The following is a 24,640-nucleotide window of genomic DNA, read 5'->3' as shown; positions in this document are numbered from 1 at the left end:
GTCTTCCTAATGTGTTCCTAATGCTTACCCTAGCTCTTTATTGGGTTGTGCTGTGTGCTAAGTCGCCTCAGTCCTGTCTGACTCTTTGCGACCCCATGGACTGTAGCCCACCAGGCTTCTCTGTCCCTGGGATTCTCCAGGCAAGAATACTAGAGTGGGAATGCCAGGCCCTCCTCCAGGGGATCTTCCTGACCCAAGGATTGAACCAGTGTCTCTTATGTCTCCTGCATTGGCCGACGGGTCCTTTTACCACTAGCGCCACTGGGGGAACTGGATTCACGGGGAATGGAAACTTTCATGGAAATTTGATTGAAAGATTGGCCTCGGCAGACAGAATCTTCACATCTAGAAACTGGATGGGACCTTATCATAGCATGAGGGTGGAGGGTGAGTGACCTTTGTTTAATTCTCTCTTCTTTTCTTCTCTGGGCTTGTCTGTCACCTCTTGGAAATTCCAGCAATGTTCCAGCTCTAGGGGCAAAGGTGGTGGCTCCCAAAACTCAAGTGTGTACTTTGGTCATGTAGCTCTAAGGTCCGGAATGAGGAGCCAGTAATAGCATCAGTAAGGGGCATCCTCTTGAATGAAGTCGTTTGGATATGCTGATTAGGGATGTCCAATTTCTGGGCAGACTTTTGGGACTCAAAGAATCCTGTCTGTGCACAAATTGGAATAAAGGAAGAGAGATCTTGGAGAACACTGTCTCACTCATCCCCAGTGAAGGTCAGGTTAGGAATCCCAGAGGCAAAGGAAATTAAATTGATGTTTCACGTGACCTTGGCATATTGCCCTTGGAATACTTAAATCCTTTCAGTTCATTTCATCCGGGTTGCTGATATTTTTAATCTGATTTCATCTTTCCTGCTGTGGTTCAGCTCAGAGAGCTTGGGGACACCTCTGGCTTGGGTAGAACAGCTTTGTTATGTTAACGTTGTCATTAATCTTACAAGCCTCTTTCTTCTGAGTAAAGCTCGGAGTCTGGTCTCACCTTTACAAGGGAAATGTGACTGCTTGCCCTAAGGAAGCTGGTTCCCTTTGTGCTTGTGGTGCTGGGAGTTTGCATTATAACCACAGTGTTAAACTGGGGTCACCCTACCCTTTGGGTGACATATTTAATAAGATATTCATGCTGTGCGAGCTGGATTAATTACTTTTTAGGCACTATACATACTGTTACCCTTCTCTTTCGACCCAGGTATTTTATGTAAAACCTCAAACAAAGTGAGAGAAAAGGGAGATCAGTAAGTAAGTGAGCAGTCTATGTGGATTTTTTTTGTTTCTCCAAAGAAATGTTATTGTTGAAGCATATTGCAATTTTTTTTTTCTCATTTAGAATTGAAGAGTTCGTTTTTAGTGTCCCCAAAGAATCCTGGATGTGGGGTGATAACCTGATTCTGCTCTCTGTTCTCTACGAATAGAAACCAAACATGGTTGGAACTGGGATCTTTTTACCCTGGTAGCATGAGGATTTTTCATGGATCTGAGAAAACTTTAGAGTCTTGAATTCGGCATCTGAAATGTAGGCAGTGCCAGGCCTTGGCAGTTTTCAGTTGGTAGCTGGCAGAGCTGACCCTGGAGCTCTGCCTCCTCGTTCCCAGCCTAGGACATTTTCTGTCACATTCCTTTCCTTTAGTATATGTTTTGAAAACCCTGGTAAGCATACATTTTGAGATTAGCATTTGTGGTCCATCACAGGGTGATGCTGAGAGATCTGGGAAAGGACTTGAGCCCCAAAGCCTCAGCCCGGCGGGGGGACACCAAAGCTTGTCATGCAATTTGTATCTCTACCCATGGATGGCCTGGGTATGTCTTATCAGGTGTCATTTTTTTATTTGTCTGCCTTTTAAAGGTTCTAGAAGCGATTTCATGTTTCTGATGATGTTGATGGTTTGATACTTTTAAGAATACATGAGTTGGGACAGGGCACCTTCATAGATTATTAGTGGCAGCACTGCAAGTATCTAGGTTTAGATAAAATGCTAGCCCAGGGTGCTTAGATGACTTACATCGCCTGGAGGTGGCAGAGCTACAATGAGCTTACACATCTTCTGACTCCCAGTCCAGTGCTCATCCTATTTTGGCTTCAGCCCTTGAAATGAGGAACTTGTCAGTCCTAATGAATTTGTCTAGAATGTGCTGGAAGAAAGATTCTATGTGCTCTCCTTCCCGCTGCCCACTCTGTCCCTCTGTGCTGCCCCTCCAGGGGTCAAAGGACAGGTGCTTTTCTAAGGCGGTGCTGTGTGATGGAAAAGCAGCCACTTTAGAGTCAGTCCCGTGGCTTACCAGTGCTGAGAGCTGGGCTGATGCCCCATCTGCTGAAGTTGTATTTCTTACCTGCAACATGGAGCTCACGTCTGTTACTTCAGAAGGTTGCACTGGGGAGTAAACGATTCCAGGACATAGCAGATGCTCACTAAATATTAGTCTCTTTCTTTTCTGTCTTCTCCCTTTGTTTAAGGGAGAAGCCACATGATGGGGGTATCCGAGGGTGGGGGTGAGAGGTGGGCTGAGAGCAGAGTTGTTAAGACAGGCAGCTTGGCACTGGCACTGTCTCTCATTCCCCATCACCTCTCCAGTGCTTCTGTACTGATGGAGATGTAAGAGCGGAATTAAGTGTAAGTAGGAGTTGAACTGATGGTATTCATTGAATCATTTCACTGAGCACCATTGCAACAAACACATCTTTGTCATTAAGGGTGACCAGTAACCTACTGACAACTCACTTATTTCAAATACCAGAATATTTTCTGAAAAGTGTCTGCTAATCCATTATCCAGACCAGATCTTAACAATTGGCATCAGAGTGAGCATGTATAAACATATTCTAAAAGATGCGCTTGAATGTATAGATATTGACTGCACAGCACATCTTCCTCTGAAAATTTTGAAAATTAAAAAAAAAAAATCACAACAGACTATGCTAATTCCTTAGAGAAGTTTCCTTAAGAAAGGGTAAGTGTAGGTTTGGAAATGTCTCTGACATAAGCGATTCATGTTGTTATCATGTAGTCCTTGGTCATCATCCTTTCCAGACAGGCTAAGGGCCCTTGATTTCTCATGGTACCTCAAACATAGCCACCTCTCAGCCCTCACCCATCAGGAGTGAGCCCACGTCGTCAGGCTTTGAAATGAACACAGTATAAGAACAAAGCGCTTGAGCCGCTGTTCTGTCTCTCGTGATTTATATCACTTGTAGCCGTTGCTTATACATCCCGGGGAAGAGGTGGCAGCTCTTCCACGTTAAACTTCTTGAGTCTTTCATGTTAAGTTGTTTAATATTTGTGCGCTGAGGAACATAAACACTAAAACTGTTCCTGGTAACTGACATTCTAAGTTTATATAGAAGAAGAGAAAATATGTCCAACATGATAGTCTTCTAGTTGGGGAAATAACTTTTTTTTTTGAGAGAGAGAGAGATTTCACTTACTCTGGTATAATTTCCCTAATTCTTCTGCCAGAAATCTGACTTCAAGAGGAAAGCCATGAGTATTTTTTAGAACCATTAAAGAATTTTTAACTTGTAAAAAAATTTTCAAAACTTTGGGGTAAGATGTGCTATGGAGTCCGTATCTATACATTTAAGTGCAACTCTTAGAACCTGTTGACACAGGCCTGATGCCAGCTGTTAGGATCTAGTCCATGAATAATAGATTTCTAAGCACTTTTCAGAAAACATTCTGGCATTTGAATTTTCCTATATATAAAATAGTTGAGTTGGTGTTAAAAAGTTCAGTAGAAACACGATCTCCCTGAACAGAGAAATAAGCCCAAAAGATATTCTATACAAAGGAAAAGAAGACACAGCCCTCATAATATTAAGGTTAGAATTTTCTTGCTCTGTGGAAAGCATCAGGCTGTGATACTGGTTAACCTGATTTAAGTGGATGAACTGACACAACCGAACAGGCAGGAGAGTATCCTGGGGAAAACTGAGGTCCTGCAGCCCAGGCCCTTGAATTTACCCTCTAACCCCCACTCTGGAAAAGGAGGACAGCGCGGTACAGGTAGGTGTCTTAGGGGCTGCTGGTGGAGACACCTGGGCAGCTCCTGGCACAAAGAGGAGCACAGGACTACTGAACTGGACTGAACTCTGCTCGGGGTTTAGACCCCAGAAGCGGCGTCACACAGGATGTTCTCTTGCTCCTAAGGGAGAGGCATGTGGGAAGCCGCGCTGTCTTTCTGCACAGGCTGCGCTTCACAATTTCCTTTGAATTCATGAACACCTTTGTAACCAAAACTGAATCTCACGCGGTTAGGCGCTGGCCGCCTGCCGCTTTGGACCACGTCTAGGGAGGGGAGAGGCGGAGCTGCTCACACTGGGCCGCGGGAGGCGGTAGCTCTGGCTTTTGTGGCAGCAGCACCTAGTGGCAGAAGCTGAGAGCAAGAAGAGCGGACTAGCCTGTGGGGAGATCCTTGCCCACTTCAGTGACACACAGAAACGAAGCGGTCGTGTTTCTGCATGCCAGCTTCCTTGAGGTTTTTTCAGACTGGTAAGAAATTTAGCTCCTGATCAAAGGCAGCTCTCTAATGCCAAAGATGAATTCTCTAGTAAATGTTTCCTAGTCTAAGTAAGAGGTTTGAAGTGGAAATACTGGTCTCTTTCACCCGTCACATGGCAGTGTTCCCACTCACGGACGTGTTTGACAAGGTTCGGGACGCGTACCTGTTATAGTACAAGTGGTTAGAGATTCACGCCCTCATTTTTTGAGCTAGGAATTCACTGTTAACATCTTTGAGTTGGAAGGGATAACTCCAGAGTCCCTTTCAGTTTCCAAGCCCTACATCGCTGATTTCTGGATGAGAAGGAATTGAGTTGAATGTGGAGGATATTGATTTCCCCAGAATATCTAAATGTTTCATCGGCTGAGAAAGGTGGGTGAAGTCGTATTTGAACCAACCTCTCATCTGCGAGGAGGCACCACACCATTTGCTTCATCTTATTAACAAGCTTACAGCTGGCATCCTGGTATCTGACTGCCGTCCATCGAGAAACCAGGCTATCAAAAATGACATAACCAACCACAAAAAATTAAACATGATGTTTCGTTTCAGGATGATGAAATTAACCAACAGAGCCAGCTGGCTGAAAAGCTAAAGCAACAGATGTTGGATCAGGATGAGGTAAAGAATGCAATAAAAATTTTTTTTGCAAAGTTCTTTTATGACTGTCTGTTGTGGCTATTCCAGAAATTTAATTTGCAAAGAATTTTTTTAAAAAAATCACTGAATCGTGGAAATTTCTTGGTAGATTTCCTTTCAGTGGCTGCTAAAAGCTGATTTTAGCTGAGTTTAGGAAATAAATGTCTGACTTGGTAGAGCTCTAGGGTTTTGAGAGTAAGTAACTGGTTGCTACACAATCTCTGAAGAGCAGAGACAGAGGAGCTTGGTAGTGGGGCAAGGATGATCCTGCTTCCTCATACCCGGGGCCCAGCACTCCTGGTTCATTCCATTTCAGCCTTTTCTCAGCTTTGCAAATCAGGTAACTCAGGTCTTTGATATACACCATGTTCTTGTGCTGTCTTGTAGGGGAAAAAATACTCAAAGAACAAATGTAGAATGTAGAGAAGAGGAAAGCAACACAAGATAGGGGTCCAAGCACTGTGTTAGTATATATGTGATACACTTACAAGGAGGCAAATTTTTTTCAGTCTCTCCCTGGATGGCACTCAGTTCTCTAGTAGATGTCTTTTTTATGTTGTATTTTTGCCAAGTATTTTACAAACAGGAACCTAAGCAAAGAACAGGTAGCCAATCTATCAAATACAGATGGTTCGTAATTCCCTTGCAGAGGGCCTAAGTATGTTTTCTCTTTTGTGCTTTAGAGTGTTTTCTGCTTTGTTGCTAAAATGCTATGGATTGGCTCATATGATACAATTATAGCAAGTGGCTATGGTTCATGGCTCCAGTCCCACCCCTCTCATAGATGTAACACACTCTCTCACCATTTTCTTCTCTTCCTCTTTGTTGCCCTTCATCTCTTTAGGACAGTGATTATGCCCTCTGCACAAACATTTCTCTTGGCAGGAACCATATTTAATTGATTTTCCTCTTAACTATAGTTGAGTCTTCCATTTGTTCAGCGTTTCCTGCCCTCTCCCTCCCATTCTGTTGCTGTGCATCTCCAACTTCGTACAACTGCTGTGATAAGCTTTCCTTTTTGTTACAGTAAAGACTCTTAATATTTTTCTATACTGTCAAGACAATATCTGTTCACTATAGGCAAATCAGAAAATACAGTAAGCACAAAAATAATGAAAGTATCCATAAAGTCAGTCATTCACTTTTTACTAGTGTTAATGTGGGGGGCAAACTCTTCTGTAATCTATGATGAATATTAAGAAAAATTAGGGACTGCTCTTTTATACTGTTTTGATTGATTCTGAAATCGACCAGTTTACAATGTGAAAAAATGATAATAGTAAAAAGCCATGTAAGTATTATTATAGTCCTTGGAAATTACTCCTCCTCATCCTTTGTTCAACATGTGGAATAGCCGGTCAGTTAAAAAGTGTAATTCTTGATCTGTAATCAGTTCTTGGAATTAAGCTTATGCAGCTTTAAATACGAAAGAAACAGAAAGAAAGAGAAACATATTTTCAAGACAACATGCTGTCTTTTCATTTAGCATATGGTTTCTAGTTATCCTGAGCTTTTTCAACTTATTTTCTCTAATCTTTGAGTACAGCACTGAACATAAACCTTTGAACCTTAGCGTCACCAATTCCGTGTCATCTAATTTCCCCAGCTTTTAGCTTCCACGAGAAGAGACTATGAGAAGATTCAGGAGGAGCTGACACGTCTCCAGATTGAAAATGAGGCAGCCAAAGACGAGGTGAAAGAAGTTCTCCAGGCTCTGGAGGAGCTGGCTGTCAATTACGACCAGAAGTCACAGGAAGTGGAGGACAAGACCAGGGCCAATGAGCAGCTGACAGACGAGCTGGCCCAGAAAACGGTTGGAGCATTTGTGTGTGGGGGCGGGACTTCCTCGGGTGCCATTCCTGTACTTCTATTGATATTTACTGACAAGACACGGCATTGCATGGCAGTTGGCTGAGTGGTTTTTCAGTGTTAGGCACAGATGCCTTCTGTGAAATCCTCCAATAATTGAAATAGTTTGCGTAAGTGACTTGTCCACTTGCCCCAGATCTTCATGTCAGGTCTGTTTTATATCTAGGGGATTTGTAACACCAGAAGTGATGCTTTATAGGATACTCAAGAAAGTGCAGACTTTGGAGCCAGAAAAATCCTAGTTAGAAATCTGACTTCACAACTGTTAAGCCTTAGTTGAGACATTAACACTTTAGTGTTCATTTCCTTATCTGTAAAAATGGTGATAGTAACATGTTCCTTTCAGGGTATGGGAGTTCGTGACAGTTTACATAAAACACTTAGCGTGGACCTGTGCGTCATGCTACAGTGTAAGCAAATAAATCCCCGAACATTGTATTGACGGGGAGCGTGCAAGGCATGGAGTCCACTCTTCCTGTTTACACCTTCCTGAATACAGCCCGTTCCTTCCCCAGTGCTGCTTGTCCTCGCCTAGGACCTAGCTGTCCTGGTTTGTCTGTTGTCCTGTTTTTCAGCTAGTGCTTCGATCTGCACGTTTCCTAATTTTCAGAATCTCCCAGCGAGAGATACTGCTGGTTCTGCACAGGGAGCTAGTGGCAGAGGGCCAGTGAGCATTTGGTGAGGCGGCTGCTGGTGGAACGCATCCATTTTCGCTTTTTCTACTTGGAAGATGGGCAGTGGGCAGCCGAGTGGCTGTAACCAGCTGCCCTTGGCACCTCAGTCCAATGGCCTGGTATCATGGGATTGTGCCCATTCTGCTTGGTGGAAAACCACCATCCTCCCAGCAAGGGGAAGTAGCAGATGGTGCAAGAAAGTGCCGATCTGTTGACCGTAGATGCTGTGGATGGAAAACACTGCTTATTCCATACATTCAGCTGCATGTAGGAAGGCTTTTTAATGTTTCCCAAGATAGGAACTACTGCTTCTGTGGATTTTGAAAACAAAATGAAATAAGCAGTGGCAATGCCTAAATAAAAACAAAAATGAAAAATAGAAAAACAAAGCAGAAGTTACATAGGAAAGAAGGAGACTTAGATTTTTTGGGGCTTACTGTTTTCTGCAAGATTTTTTAACTAGTTTGTGGTATATTTGCTTCCCAAAACAATGAAACATTTTCCATGATACAAGTTTTATTTTCTGTCAGACCAAAGTACTACTAGACTAGTTTAGAATACTATTTTTAGTTTGATTATCAAGAAATACTCGACTAAAATAGTTGCATATGGAAGAATTACATAAATGTCTTTGCATTAACCTTTACAATTCCATAATTTATGCAGATTATTTTCTCTTTTGGCTGCGTTAATACCAAGAAACCAAAAGATGGCAAATTTGTTGATGTTGAGAGTTTGTTAAGTTAGGTAGTTAAAAATATATGCATATTGGTAGCATACATGAAGAATGGGAAAGGGATGAATTTGTTAATGTTTGGTAGTAAAATGGGGTTTCTGATATGTATATTTAGAAGCCATCTCCTGTTGAACCAGACTACATTTGAAATGTGATGAAGAGTGTCCAGTTCTGGTTCACTTGAAGATGGAAAGACTTTTTCTTGGTTGTTCTCTAAACTCATTAATGTCCCTTTGGGCCTTCCAGACCCATCTGTTATCAAGTCAGATGGGAATTTGGAAGTGGTCCCAGGGAGCAGGTTTGTTTAGAAGTGGAGGTGGAGACATTTGAAGGTATGTTTGTATCCTGAAGAATGTGGACTGAAACAGAACATCTGGTAGGTAGGATTAGATGTGATTACACATGATAAACATAAGGACTGGTTTTGAGCTTTATTTGTTTTTAATAACTTATTCCACTGACCTGGAAATTATCATCTGATATGCAGACAAATGACGTATCAGGCCAAGACGACTTCCTCTTCTTATCAGAGAATGCAGAGCTATACCGTAGTTTGGCTTAAAAGGACTCCTGTTGAAATTACATGAGAGGACAAAAGAACTCCACCCTACGTGATGTTATTCTTGATGACACTGTGTGTATGAAATTGATGGGTGGCCCTTTAAATCTGTTGTTAAAATGTGTATTTCAGACTACACTGACAACCACGCAGAGAGAACTGAGCCAGCTGCAGGAGCTTAGCAATCATCAGAAGAAAAGGGCCACCGAGATCCTGAATCTGCTGTTGAAGGATTTGGGGGAGATAGGAGGAATCATTGGTACCAACGACGTGAAGACTGTAAGCCAGCCCTTCTTTTATCCTCTCTACCTTCTCTTATAATGGCACGAATCTGAGCAAGCAAGGTCTGTGTTTATTCTCCTAAGTGTCCAGTGCTTAGCACGCTGTCTTGCATCTGCTGTGTGCTTGATCATATTTGAGTGAATGAACGAAAGGCTGATTGAGTGACTAAGTAAATTATTATTTTGGTTAAGGAGCAGAAAAGAAAAATTACCTTTCAATTATAGGAAATGTCCTCAAATCTTGGTTGGCCTTCTGTGAGTTGGTTTAATCCTCAGAATTACATGCCAGTGTCACAGAGTTTTGGGACTGGATAGGTTAAACAAAAGTTCTACTCAGAAATGTTTCTCCCTTTTTTTTTTTTTTTAAAGTTATGTATTTATTTTTGGCTGTACTGGGTCTTTTTTGCTGTGCGTGGGTTTTCTCTAGTTGCGTTGAGCGGGGGTTACTTTCTGGTTGCAGTCCACAGACTCCAGGTGCACGGGCTTCAGGGGTTGTGGCCCACAGGCTTAGCTGCCCTGCACCGTGTGGGATCCTCCTGGACCCTGAATTGCAAAGTCGTCTCAACCACTGGACCGCCATGGAAGCCCTCTCCTTTTCTATGAAAATACAACAGAATGAAGGTCCCCAATCAATCAGTATGAATTAGGAAAGCTTTCAGCTGGAAATTAGAGGATTCTAACGGTGGCTTAATAAAATAAAGCCACATTTATTATTCACAGTATAAGAAGTCTAGACTCGTGTTATTCAGGTTGTGAGCTTCATCACCCGGGAACTTGTTCCAACTAGAGTCTCTCAGGCCCACCTCAGACCTACTGAATTAGAAGCTGCAGTTTACCAAGAGTCCCCAGGTCATTCCTATGCTTCTTGAAGTTTTAGAAGCAACTTTTGGTACAGGATCTCAACAATGTCAAGGATCCAGGTCTTTATTTTCTTTCTCTTTTCCTCAGCCTATGACCTTTTCACATCTGTAGATTTTTGTCTCTTGGTAGCAAGATAGCTTCTATAGCACCAATCATCATGTCTGAGGCAGGACGGGCTGTAAAGCCAGACAGCTTTCATCCAGGAGAGAACTATATCCCAGAAATCCCCAATAGGCATCCCCTTATACTTTATAGAGGCCAGAATTGGGTCACATGGTCACCCCAAATTGCAAGGGAAGCTGGGAGAGCAAAGAGAAATAGTTTTACTACAATGGGCTTAAACCAACCATGATTAACCCCTGGGGTGGTGTACATTAGTGCCATCGATAGCAAGGTTATAAGGGACGTGGTGTAAAGTTGTCTATGAGTTTAGGAATACAGGGAAATGAGAGTAAATACTGCTATCAATCAAGAACAATTTGCCACAAAATAGACAGGACATTGGAAAAATAAGAGTGACATCAAACAAAATAGCTCTCTTGAGGTATAATTGACATAAAATAAGCTGCATGTATTTATTTATTTGGCTGTGGTAGGTCTTAGTTGCCGCAGGCAGAATCTCAGTTTTGGCATGCAGGGTCTTGTTCCCAAGCCGGGCCCCTTGCACTGGGAGTGTGGAGTCTTAACCACTGGGCTACCAGGGAGGTCCCAGCTGCACATAAAGTATAGTTTGAGAAGTTTTGACATATGTGTACATTCATGAAACCATCATCCCCACAATAAGATAATGAGCATGTCTGCCACCTTCAAAAGTATGTGGGGCTATTGCTGGTCTCTCTGGTCTATTGCAGTGATCTAATCTTTATACCAGTACCATACTATTTTGATGATTGTTGTTGTTGTTCAGTTAATTACTGTAGGTTTATATGAACTCAAGACCTTCTGTGGAGTAGCCATCGATAAACATGTGTGGATTTTATCAAGCTAGGGAATAGTGTTATAGTATTAAACTTCTACCTCAAAGGTTAAAACCAAATTCTTGGAGTTTAGCCTGTTAGCCTTTAAAAGGCCGAGTTATACTTCAGTCTGCTTTGGAGGAACACTCAGGTTTTGAGTTGGGATTGTTAAATACTAGACAGGCCTCCCCAAATTACTTTTGTTTATGGACATTTCTGGGAACCACTGAAAGCTCTTCTTAGGTGGTATAACAGATCGAGGTTTAGAGCATATGACCTCTTGTAAACCCAATCGTTCTTTCATAGAATCTCTGTTGTAACTGAATATTTCATGAATCTTTGCAAATGAATCTAATTTTAGCATAAAATTCTCCAGTACTATAAGATTAACCCTATTAAGTTCCAGTTCGGTGATTTTATATTTGAGGATTTATTTTTAGACGCATATGTTGGTGTTGAGCTATAAACTTCTGAGGTTGGGGTGATTAAATGGTCCTTGCAATATGAAGGTGCAGTTGATTTATGGGAAGTTGGTGCCTGCCGCTGATAATGATAAAGGAAGATATTTTTATGCCAAGTTCTAAAATAGAGCTGATGAAAAATGCTAATGAAATCAAGGAGTGTCTGGGTGGCTTTGGAATTAAAAAAAAAGAGTCTTTACCTTTAGGAATATGAAGTATGATTGAGATTATTTTTAAGTACTTTGAATATTTTTAAGATAGCTTTGAATTCCAGACATTGGATGCCCTAGTTAATTTCATTGATAGCTAGTTAATTTCATTGATAACTTTCACTTAGATAGCATCATATTCTTAATCATTCTGTTTTTTTCCTTGCAATTATGATTTAATTCATAATTGTAAGGAAAAAATTCATCATGGCAATGAGCATTAAAGGGGAGTAATTATGTGACTTTGGGCAAGTTACTTTATTTATCTGGGTTTCGTATTCCTAATTTGTAAAATGATAAGATGAGTCCAGATTATCTTGAAGATGGTCAGCTCAGGAATTGCATGAGTTATGCATATATTTCTTGGATCTATCATTGCGGGTACAGATACTTTTCTTATTGGCGATGAGTATTCAGTTGATATAATTGTTTTGATCTAAAAAATGAGATCAAGGAAATCTTTTTTGGTGATCTTGTGTTTTTATTCCTAAAAATCCTATTCAGTCCCCCTGGTGGTGTTCTGGGGTGAGAGGGAAAGATGGCTGCTGGAGTCTCTCTCAGCCCTCAGTTCTAGGATACAGCAGGCCCAAACAGCAAAGAAACAGAAGAACTCATATTTCTCCAGCTCAGTCATGTCTTGGGGCATTTTCAGAGTCCAGGCAATACTTAAGTCAACAAAACAAGATGAGAGCAGCAAATGACAAGATGAGCCTGGTGTTGACTTCATCTAGGTTTATTAGTGAGCCTCTTCTTTTCATGTTCCAATGTCACCGATTTTTCTTTAAGGCAGAGATTTCCAGATTTCTAGGCACAAGCAGAATAACAAGTTGAGGTTGAGTAAACGAAATGGATTGGATTAGCTGCCTAGTTTTCTTCCAACCTCAGGTCTAGCTGAGATGGAGGTGAAGAAATTCAAGCAGGTGACAGAGACCCTGGGCCCCACCTCCATGAGGGACCTGGCTGTGGATGGACCAGAGATGCAGATAAAACCGTTCTGGATCCTGGGCCTGAAGTCAGCCTTCATCACTGATAGCTCCCTTCTCATCAACTTCTTCAGCACAGCCTGGGGTCTGCTGGGGCTAGGGTGTGAGTTCCAGTCCCCACAGAATGGTGGCTGGGGTCCTCACCTCCAAGAGGGCTTGCTTCTTCATTCCCCTCCTGCTCCTCAGCCTCTTGGAAGCAACTTTATCATGCCTTGGCTCTGTGCTGCACTTGTAAATAAAACTGACATTTCTAGACGCTTTTTCTAATAAGGATTTTTTAATTCCCATTATGACTTTGTAGGGCTTCACTGATGGCTCAAGCAGTAAAGACTCTCCCTGCAATGCAGGAGACACAGGAGACGGGGGTTCGATCCCTGAATTGGGAAGATCCTCTGGAGAAGGAAATTGCAACCCACTCCTGTATTCTTGCCTGAAGAATCCCATGGACAGAGGAGCCAGGCGGGCTGTGGTCCATGAGGTCACTAAAAGAGTTGGACACAATTGAGTGACTAAATAGCAACCACAAACGACTTTTTAGGTCTTAGAATGTGAACAGTCACTTCACTTGCCTTTTACTTGGCCCAGAAACGGCACCTTGGGTGACTGCAGTATGCTCCAGAGACGTGGGTGAGGGTGAGTCCTATACAGGCAAGGTGGAAGGGGAGGCAGTCTCTTCTGCTGAATTAGCCATCCACACTGGGCCTCATGGTCTAGTACATACGTTTCAGTCACTGTCAGACCCAGAGGAGAGTTATTAAATAATCCTACAGCAGCAAACTCTGATTCTTCTTTTTAAAATAACAGTATACTGGAATTACTAAAAACTCTGAACTTATATGACTACATATATGAGCTCGTAAGTGGTAAGAAACCTTGCAGTTAATATTTGCTTGGAGTGCTGTTTTGTTTTGTTTTTTTCCATCAGCTGTAGATTCAAAATCTCCTTTTTGACCTCCTAGAATAAGTATGGCTTCAGAAGTTATGGTTCTGGTTTGAGGGAAGAAATACCCAGTTCTCACTTTGGAGAATGCCCATTTTTGTAATTTTTTTTTTCTACTCATCTCCAATTCAGATGTCACCTGGGCATAGAACACAACGTGCCCTCAGCTGAAGAACATCTTAGAGGAGGAGGTGTTTGCTCCCTTCCCACGACACCCTAACTCGGTTCAGCAATGTTCTCACCCCCAGGAGCTGGTATAGGTTGTAAATTCCACACAAAAGAGCTGGATGTCCTCTTACCCTTATACAGAAAGACAATACACAGGGCACACTTGGTCAGGCTAAAGAATGAGTTTCTCATCTCTGTACCATGTTGGACCAATCACCAAGGCATGAGGATAAAACTGAACTTAAAGATTGTGGGCTTTTCTCATCTGTTACCTCCATGATACTGGATTATGAAAGGAGTGTAATGAGTGGTATTGGTAGGCAAATCACTGGCAGTCAGAAATGTAACTGATTATTGAGAACCTCCATTAAAGTAAGGGGCTTCCCTGGTTGCTTAGCTGGTAAAGAATCCGCCTGCAATGCAGGAGACCTGGATTTGATCTCTGGGTTTGGAAGATCCCCTGGAGATGGGAATGGCTACCCACTCCAGTATTCTGGCCTGGAGAGTTCCATGGACTGTATTGTCCGTGGGGTTGCAGAGGGTCAGAGGTGACTGAGTGACTTTCACTTTGGCTTCTGTTCAAGTAAGATGGAGTCAGATGTTGATACTTGTGGATTTTCTTGCTGTGAACCTGGACTCTGCATTGTGTTGGTTGACCCTGAGACATTTAGCAACATTGTTGGGGAATTTTTAGGGGAAGGTTGACACCAGATTACAGGCATTCAGCCCTGTCCAGTGTACTTTTTACCTGCTGCCAATTTTCAGGGTTGATAGACCACTCCGTGTTCCTAGCTCTTAAATGTTTACTGAAAAAAATAGTCATACAATGAGTTAATGACAGCAATAATGACAAAAGTGGGCAGATGGAGTGTATTATGAAACATCAAAAAAAGAGTTGGAATCACTGTCTTAGAATAACTGAAGCCTCTGTGGGATGGGTACTGGAGAGGGCTCTTGTATTCTCCTGAGGTGCTAGGATGCCCTCTGGTGGTTAAACAAAATATTCGCAGTTACTTTGCTCCTCAAGGCTATCTCCGCATCTCAGCAAATGGGTTTCTATCCCAAGTATCTTGCTACATTATTTGTATCCTGTAGAGCTTTGAAAATTAGACAACAAATATGAGATGGGGCAAGAATTCTGGTTGTCAGAATCTTTTCTTCTAAAGGTGAATTTAAACTGTTATTCTCAGGTGATCTTAACTAAGCGAGATTCCTGTGTGCTTGGAAGGGGCAGGCATGCAGGGGCAAGGAAACATTGGTCATAATGAGAAGTCATGCAGGAAGACTTTCATCCAGAGGTGTTTCTGGTGATAGCACGTTCCTGTTCATTAGATTCTTTAATTGAGAACTATATAGAGAATCCTCTGTACTTCAACCTTTGCTTATAGAAACATGTTCAAGCTCTTAGACTGCTGTTTCTCTGGATAACAGACTGTAGAGAACATAACTGAAGTTTTGAATGATTTCTTTTGGGACTCAGGATCACCTTTAGGAACACTGGGTTTTGCTGCCCTTCCAGAAATGTAAGGAACACCTCTTCAAAGTTATCTCTTTTTACAATTTCAATATCTTTTTCTACTGATACCATCTCTTTCATTCTAGAAAATCAATTGTAATGAGAAGCCTGGTTAATTGAAGATTATACTAATTGAAGTTTTATCCAAGGTTTCAGAGAATGTGGGATTGAACCTATATTTCAACTTGTGGTTCTCAGCTTGTGGTCCTGTGATTAGGGATTCTTAACCCAGAAATCCACAGACATCCCCATGGACAGGTTTCAGGGCCCTGTGAACCTCTGCTAATCGTAGGCGTCATTGAGTGGTTCCCTCCTGTGCTCAGTTGGCAGATGTGAACGGAGTCATTGAAGAGGAATTCACCATGGCCCGACTGTACATCAGCAAGATGAAGTCGGAGGTCAAATCTCTGGTGAACCGCAGCAAACAGCTCGAGAGCGCCCAGATGGACTCCAACAGGAAGATGAATGCCAGCGAGCGGGAGCTGGCAGCCTGCCAGCTGCTCATCTCCCAGGTAGGCCACCCCTTTGTTCACCATGTCACACCCTTGTGCTCTGGAAATCTGTTTCCTCCACGCTCTTACTGAGGCTGATGGTACCTAATAGGGACAACTGATGAACGTATCCATGGCCTCCCAGGCAGTAACTGGCCAGGCTTATTCTTAAGGCTAGGTTTAGTCGTACAAATTACATGAATTACCTTTAGTCTTTTTTTTAATGGATGTGTCTACATATCTTTATCTAGCTATTTATAAATAAGGTAGGTAGGTAGGTAGGATAGATAGTGATGTATAATGAGTGGAAAAGATTCAGTCCAGTTCAATGGTCAGTCATACCCGACTCTTTGCCACCCCATCGATTGCTGCATGCCAGGCTTCCCTGGAAAAGTGGAAAAGATTGGGTGGCATCTAAAACACCTCTCTGCTAAGGCAGCATTCTTCGATCTTTTAGTCTCTACCACAGATCCGGTTTAATATGGGACAGCAGAAACTGCCGCCACTACCAGTATAGCAGTAGCAGGAAGCATTTTACTGAGTGCTTACAGTGCCCTTTATACTGTTAAGCGCTTTACCTGCATTCTCTCACTTGATCTTTAGAAGAATTCTGATAGGCAGGTGTTATGACTGTCCTTGCTTTTTAGATAAGGAGAATGAGACTTGAAAGATTAAATATACTGTCCAGACTCATATAGCCAGTGAAAGGCAGAACTGGAACTCAAACCTTTGTGTGGGAACTCAAAGCCTTGAAGGGATTTTCAAGCCCCAGTGATAAGGTACTCTTCTGTCCGTTAGGAAGCATTTTCACTTTAGCATGGTGGTTTCAGAAAACTGCAGCCTTGTTTCTGGTCTGCCCCTGCACCTGAGGCTGGTGTTTGGGGCTGAGGCCTCTGTGAGTGGTCCAGTCTGTGCTGCGCACTGCCTCAGTCCAGGCATTAACATAGCTAAAGTCATTTGGGGAGAGCAGATACCAGCGTGTAACGGCACATCTGACAGTGCTGAGGAGCAGATGAAAGCATACTTCATCCTGTATGCTTTTAAACATAGGAATGTGTCATCATGCAACCATCTCCAGCCTCGTCTCCTACTGTAATCATTTAAGAGATGCAAATTAAAGCATCAAGTTTCCATTTTATAAATAACATAGTAAGCAAAGAAGCGTTGAAGAGATTAGTCAATGCTAGTGTGTAATAGTGAAATTTATATACATTGTTGAGAAAAGTATAATTTGGTCAGTCCCTTTGGAAAGCACCTTGGGAATCAAAACCCATAAAAACGTAAGTATACTTTGGCCAGTAATTTCACTTATAGCGTTTTTCATTGGTAATGAAAGTGAAAATTTTTCATTTCATATGGTATTATCATTCCCTGATTTAAAATATTAGCACTTACATGGAAGATGTTGATTGCAGTATTACTTTCATTTTAATAAAATAAAATAGGCAACTATTTATAGAGAGACTAATAACATAAAGTTACATGAAAGGATATTATGCAGCTCTTACCAAAAATGTATGCAACCTAGTCATTTGGAAAGTATAATTATATAAAGTTAAATAAAAATGGAAATGCCGAGTGACAGATCTATGCTATACCTTGCAACTTGATAAAATATGCATTTATATAGATAAGACCAGGAATATAGGGGGAAAGTAGTTGATAGAGTGGTTTATGGGTGAAATTTATACTACTTTTTCTGGATTTGCTGGACTTTTTGACATTTTTATAATTTATGAAAATTGAGAAGAAGAACAATAAACATTAGGGCATAGTACACTTCAGGTCTGATTTCCAGGTCACCTGTTACTCTGAGAGCATGTGCTTCTGAAGCACTCTGTCCCTAACATTTGAAGGCCAATGCAAACGCACAGACAGAGGCCCTGCGGCCCAAAGCCCTCTGTCTTTCCTTCCATCTGGACACATCAGCCTCCACGTCCAAGTCAGGCCCCTTCCACACGTTCTATGAGTTGATGGAGCTGTGAAACTGTGTCAGCTGTAACCTATGTAAATGGATGATGGAAGCTGCACTGCTGCTCCTGGGGGTGACCTCAGGGTCATTAGAGTAACAAGTTTCTAGTTTTCCAGACTCACTGTGATCTAGAAGAGGATGTGGGTTCCAAGTGGGCACGCTCCCTTGGCATAGAACTTTGCTCGGTAGACTGGGGTACAGCCAGAGGACTGCCCAAGTGGGGTGCTCTGAAGTGTCAGGCCCAGGAGTGGGGCCCCAGTTGCCCAGATCTTAAGGTGACACACACTCAGGGTGTGTGAGATTGGACTCAAAAATATTAGGATGGTTTGGGGTTAAAGAATAACCGTGGTTAGACAATGCTTTCTGCATTAGGAACAAATACAGTTTTCCCTTAGGTGCTATTTTGTACTCTGCCACAATTTACACAAAACCAAAGATTTAGTCATTGTTGCCTGGGGTTCAAAAGTAAGAAAAACCTTGTTTCTTTATTTTCTGACATGATCTAAGGAACCTGACAAAATATTTCCAGCTAAAATGCTATTATCTCCTTTGTTTATACTCATCCTTGTCACCAAAAGCTATGCTTATAAAATATCTGCTCCAACAAAGTCCCATTTCCCAGAGGTTATTTCATTACATTAGAGCTCCATCTCCAGGGTCCTCCTGCCTAAATATGATCCATGTAGATATGGGGGAGGAGGTGTCTGCATATTTCCATCTGCCTCGAGGGGACTACTGTTCCTGTTTAGTCACAAGCTCTCATTCATTCATTTAGTCCTTCACTCCATTATTATATATTAACTCTATGCTTTCATGGAGCTAACAAGTAGAAAAAAAAATAGATGAATCAAATAGAAGTTAGGTGCTATAAGAAAATGTTGGGGCCCAAGTAAGAAGGATCCAGCCAGGCCCATGTCTGGCAGGGTGTTGGGGAGAGCTTCCTAGGGAGAGGAAAAAGAAACAAAGCCTCTGAAATAGGAATTGCTGTGCTTGAAAGGCAGAAAGTGTAAAGACATAATACTGGAGTTCCGAAGAAGAAATCCAAAGGTGCAGGTTCAAAGAATGAAGCCCGCAGCCTTGACACTTTTCCAGCCCCTTTCTTTCCAGCAGACTCTGTTTTTTACAAAGCAGAAAACCAGCCTGGGGTTTGGTATTTCTATTTAATAGATGGTAAGGAAGGACATGGTAAGGAAAGCCACGCGCAGGGGGATGAGGCAGAGAAGCTCATGGGAAGAAGAAGACTTAGTCTGTGGTCCCAGATCCCAAGCCAAGGGCGGAATCGGCACTTGGCTGTTGGGACTCGAACAGAGGAGTCAAGAACTCCTCTTCTGTTGCGTTTTCCTGTTGGACAGTCCTGGACAAGCCAGGATAATCACTCGCTCGTCATTCATAGCCCCTTTCTGTTTGCTCGTTTAAAGCACGAAGCCAAGATCAAATCCCTGACGGACTACATGCAGAACATGGAGCAGAAGAGGAGACAGCTTGAAGAGTCCCAGGACTCACTCAGTGAAGAGCTGGCCAAGCTCCGAGCCCAAGGTGAGCAATCGACCACTTTGTAGGTGTCCAGCGATTGGCCTGAATCAGACACACTATAGTTGGCTGGACTCCTGATGTTTAATTTTGCTCAATTAAACCATTTGTATGTCTAGTGAAAACAGTGGCCTAATTGGAGTGGGGTAGGGGGTAGAGAACCATCTAGAAGACTGCCCCCATCCTTTACCTGCTTCTCTTTGCATTTTCCCTCAGTCTACCCTGCTGCCCAAGTCAGAATCCTCTCCCTTCTTCACCTCCTGCCTCCACTCTGTCACCAAGGCCTGTCCATTCAACCTGTCAGATGCTTCTCTGGTTCTGTGCATCTCCAGCTTCATTGTCACTATCCTTAATCCTAATTAAGAATTGTGGCTCCATTCATTGACCGAGGGGCTAAACCTTAGCCTGTTCAAGGCTGACCACTGTGCTGTATCCCAAGGGAGGATTCCAAAATCAAGTTCTACCTTATTCCAGCCCCAGACCTCCAGCCTTTCCGTGCTGTCCTGTTGCTCTAAATATCAACTCTGAACTTGCAGCCATGGTTCCCCTGCATCTTGCATCCTTTGAGCAAACTCTGCCTTTTCCAGGCAGTCTCCTGACCCCTTTGTGGAAGAATGTGCTCAGCACATAGGAGGCACTCAATAAATATGAATAAATAGAAGAGATTCGAGAGAAATGACTAGAAATGTAGAAACCAGGACAGGATTAATGATGTATGTGTTGTGGTGAAACGGGAATACAGATCTTATGAGTTGCAAAGAAAGCTGGTAAAATCCCTTTGGGAAGCATTTTGAAAATACATATTAATTATGCTAACACTTTTCATACCTTTTACTCCTCAAATCTCAAATATTCGTTGCAGAATTCTCGAGAATTCATTGTTTATATTAGTGGGAAAAAAGGAAATCACCTAAATGTCCAGCAGTTAAATGAACTATGGTATGTGGTTTAAAAGAATAGGGGTTTTTTTCATCTTGGAGATGAAATACATGAAGACCAAGCAACAGTATTTACAATGCATTAGATTTAACATCATAGTATGTAATTTTATCTTTACTGTGGTTATAACATTGAAAAATCACTGGATACTTATGTTTGAAGGCCTATAAAATTAATATTTGAAGGGAACATGGTTTTACTAGGGTAACAGGATTGGTGACAATGCTATCCTTTTTTATTTATTGTTGTATTGTCTGTTTGCTCAGTAAATACATTTTGCTTCAAATGGCAATGTAAATTAACAAAAAAGGATAACACACCCACCCCCACTATGACCTTGTAAGGTTTTCTTTATGAGATAAGGGATGTTGGGAATAGAACGCTCTACCCAAAAGTTGACATGGAAAAGCAGCTTTCCCTCTGGTCAATGGCTTCTGCAGTGGTGCCACTGAATGGAAACAAAATCAGAGCAAGAGTAGCTGATGTCCACTAAAAAAGATGCATAACGTGAAAGTTGCCAGTTAAGTTTTATTTGGGGCAAGATGAGGACTGCAGCCCAGGAGATAGCACCTCAGATAGCTCTGAGAAAGTGCTCCAACAAGGTAGTGTGGGAAGGTCAATATATATGATTTTGGTGAAGGGGGAGTTCACATAATCAGGCACTTATCTTACATAAGGTTTTCTGCTGGCCATGAGGAGCTAAGTTTCACCATGAAGGTATTTAGTGCTTTTCTAGATATGAGGAGATGCAAGGATTGGGATCATGAAATCAGTTCCTGAAAATATCTATCTAAAACCCCATTCCACCGGTTTCCTTGGAACACAAAATGCCTCATTTCTCCACCCTGAGCTCCCTTCAGGGCGTGTCGAAGGTCAACAGCTGCAGCAACACAGGGTTCAGTCTCTGCAGAGGCAGATGGCAAATGCCCTTGGCAAGTGCCAATTTGTAGTTGACACTGAAATAAAGTGAAACAGAATGGAGAGAATACTTAAGGACTTGAATGTCACTGTCGGAAACCCTTTTGATCCCTCCACCTGAGGCTGCCCATGGTCCACTGGGCTTGGTGAGACCACTGACCAAGAGGAGGGTGGGGCTGATGCCCCCTCCCCAGAGGGGTATCACATAGCACCATGCCCCCAACACACAGCGTGGGCTTCCTGCTTAGTCTGGAGAGAGTTATTTTACGTTTCTATTTTCTTTGCGCTTGTCCCTAGATTATTTTCCTGCTCCAGATTCTTAGAGAATACCCATGGGAGGTAAATTAGCTCTTTCTGAAACTCTAATAGTGGCAGGAATCCAAATACCACTAATATTTGCAGAGAGCATTGTTGGTGACCATGCACGTTTATGCAGGAGCGGCTCACCAGGCCTGGTGGGGAGCAGTCCTCTGAGGGCATGGAGTGGCAGCCCTGTCAGGTACAGCATGACTGCTCCTGGATCACATGTCCCCTCCAATCGCCCTTCTCCCCGGAGGACTTCCACAGTCTCCCTGGAGAGATCAGCCTTGATTTAACAAGCTGGAAGTCCTGAGGTGTGCAGGGTATCTGAGAGTGACATTCACGAAGTCCCCCTTCAGAGGCATGTTCCTTTATTCCATGGTGGTACCTTGGTGAGATAAGCTGATGTTTCACCATATTCCTTTCTGTTGTGTTTTTTGTTTTTTTTTTAATTTTTACTTTTGGATAGGAATCCTGCCAGTTAAATCTTTTTCATTATCCTTTAAAATTCAAAACAGAAAAAATGCATGAAGTCAGCTTCCAGGATAAGGAAAAGGAGCATCTGACCCGGCTGCAGGATGCTGAGGAAATGAAGGTGTGTATGCAGCCCTTTCCAGGAGCCCTGCACGCCTTGGGACTGGATTTCCTTCATCTGGGAAAATCCAGCTCCTTTCCAAGATGTGTAGGTGAGGTAGGAAGGAGGGGGGCGGGGCTGGGGCTGGGCATCAGAGCTGCTCTCAGAGGGTGGCTGGACTTAGAAGTGAGATGGACATGCAGGTGTCCAGGCCCGCTGAGATGTCTGCAGACAATAATTGCATTGCATCAGTACATTTATCTTCCTGCTCATGAGCAAGAGGGAGAGAGTGCACCTTCCAGTAGCCATGCTGGCCAGCTGTCACAGCCTCTGCAGAAACAGTCACCCCTCTTTTGAATGGAAGGAAGCACCTCCCCTCTATCTTTTAAAGAAATACCCTCAATTTGAATTTTCATCTCAAACACAGGGGTCTTTATTTTGGTCACATTTTAAACAGAAATGGAAATGTGGGAAAGAAGATTGGGAAATAAGGGTTTTAGGTGGATAAAGTGAGATAGGAGAAAATGTTGAACTTTTGATTGTGTGTGTGTGTGCATGTATGCACACGCTTATTTGCTCAGTCATGTCCAACTCTTTGTGACCCCATGGACTATAGCCTGCCAGGCTCCTCTGCCCGTGGAATTTTCCAGGCAAGGATACTGAAGTGGGTCGCCATTTCCTTCTCCAGGGGATCTTTCCGACCCAGGGATTGATCCCTCGTTTCTTGTGTCCCCTGCATTGGCAGGTGGGTTCTTTACCACTAGAGCCACCTGGAATAGTTTTTGACAAACCGGTTCCAAGCTCCACTGGGTGTGAGTCCCATAGTTGAAGTGATGCCATGCTGTTCAGCCAACAACCCTGCCTCACCTGGCTGGGCCTCTCCTGGGTTCACATCACTTTGGTGGAAAGGTCTGCTTGGAGCATCATCATAAATCCATGCAGTGGACAGGGTCGAGAGATTATTAACATTTTACTGGTGGGGAAGTGCAGCTCAGAGAGGTGCCATGGCCTGAGGTCAACCAGGTAGTAAGAGGTCAGTGACCTCAGGGTGACCTGGTGAGAGAAGCTGTGTGGCTCAGGTGAGCTGTGGAAGGTCAGAGGCAAACCCTTTCCTCATGAAATATGGTCATTTGCCCATGGGAACTACTCAATTTTCTAACAGGTCCTTGGATATTGTTGTCTCTATAAAGCAGGGTAGGTCCTGGGCCCTGGTGTGGGGATCTGACAGCTGAGGGAGGTGGGATAGGAGGTAGTGACCCAGTCTTGGCACAGCGTGGGCTGAGAACCAGCAGCAGCTGACACATTTCCCTGGCCTGGGTTGCAGAAGGCTCTGGAGCAGCAGATGGAGAGTCACCGGGAAGCTCATCAGAAGCAGCTGTCCAGACTCCGGGATGAAATTGAGGAGAAGCAGAAAATCATCGATGAGATTCGGGAGTGAGTTGCCCCAGGGGACTCGCAGGGCATGGAGGCGGGCACAGGCCTTGTGCCAGCCTGGAGGGACATAGCTTCTAGCCCAGGTCTCTGCTTTCCCTGCCCTGTGGGTGCTGGGCTCCGCCCTGGTGTCACAGGAAGCTGGGTTGTGATGCTTCTGAGGTCTGTTCCTCATCTGGAGTCCAACCTCTGGGGGCTCTGGTGGGCAGGTGGCAGGTTGGCCCAGCTGCCCTGCCTGGTGCCCTGCAGAGCAGGACACATTGGTGACTCACATGGACAGACATGTGCCCCTGTAGGTGGGGATGAGTTCCTATGAGAGTGTGAAAAAAACTGATTTGGTCCGACTCGGGGGATCTGCTGGGTTAATAAATGCTCCAGAGGAGACTGTCAGCTCCTGCTGCCTCCTCGCCCAACACATACCTGTGTCTGTACAACCTGGAGCCACCAGGTCACACGTGGACTCTTAGGGACCCACGCTGTTCGGTGTCTGCGCTCAAGGACGTCATTGCAGCTGGGCTCCAGTGACACCTTCTCAAGGCCATTCTGTTGCAGCTGCTGCTGAACAACCCCCCTGCTCAGTAACGACCCCTCTCCACTCCTCTCACCTTCCCATATCATCAACACAAGTCCCCAGGCTGAGAGGCACCTTTAGGATCCTCTCCTGAGGATTCTTATCATTTTTGCACAGTGAGTCCCTTTGCAGAACAATGTGTTTACATGTCTCAAATAAAAGAAGAAAACAAAGAAAACCAGTTATATTGAAATATATTGAAATACAGTTCATTCCATGCCCCCATGTCCTCCGCCCCAGTCTAGACTAAAGGTTCCCTCCTTTCTGTTTTTATATAGATGAAGAAACAAGATTTCTATACAGAATCAAAGCTAAATGATTTCCTTAAGGTCATACTGTTAAACAGGAATCAAACTGGAGTTGGAGTTATTCTCCAGACTACTGATCCAAGTCTCTTTGCTTGTATCGCACATTTGCATTTTAAAAGCAAAAGTGTAAATGACGCCATGGGTAGACTCTGTGCAGTCTGCCTAGGAAAGCACTTAGCACTGTCTCTCTCCTTTCGGGCCACCCCATGCTCCCTCTCAGGTTGTGCCTTCGCCTGTAAGCACGGCTTTTATTTGT

At 43.3% G+C, this 24,640-nt stretch overlaps 1 protein-coding gene across 4 annotated transcripts in view; it reads left to right on the top strand.

Moving 5' to 3' along the window:
• KIF5C (kinesin family member 5C) overlaps window positions 1-24,640 on the top strand; it is a 160,240-nt gene that overhangs the window by 105,061 nt on the left and 30,539 nt on the right. For all 4 annotated transcript variants that reach the window (XM_061438385.1, XM_061438400.1, XM_061438386.1 and 1 more), the window contains 7 exons: window positions 5,051-5,119; window positions 6,744-6,950; window positions 9,108-9,254; window positions 15,674-15,862; window positions 19,232-19,349; window positions 22,019-22,095; window positions 23,399-23,508. In XM_061438385.1, coding sequence (XP_061294369.1) covers window positions 5,051-5,119; window positions 6,744-6,950; window positions 9,108-9,254; window positions 15,674-15,862; window positions 19,232-19,349; window positions 22,019-22,095; window positions 23,399-23,508 — 917 coding nt within the window. The remainder of the gene's footprint in view (window positions 1-5,050; window positions 5,120-6,743; window positions 6,951-9,107; window positions 9,255-15,673; window positions 15,863-19,231; window positions 19,350-22,018; window positions 22,096-23,398; window positions 23,509-24,640) is intronic.

The sequence above is a fragment of the Bos javanicus genome, chromosome 2 (assembly GCF_032452875.1).
Source record: "Bos javanicus breed banteng chromosome 2, ARS-OSU_banteng_1.0, whole genome shotgun sequence".
Lineage (NCBI taxonomy): Eukaryota > Metazoa > Chordata > Mammalia > Artiodactyla > Bovidae > Bos > Bos javanicus.
Note: the sequence above shows the minus strand (reverse complement) of the source record. Positions and strands in the feature narration are given on the sequence as shown.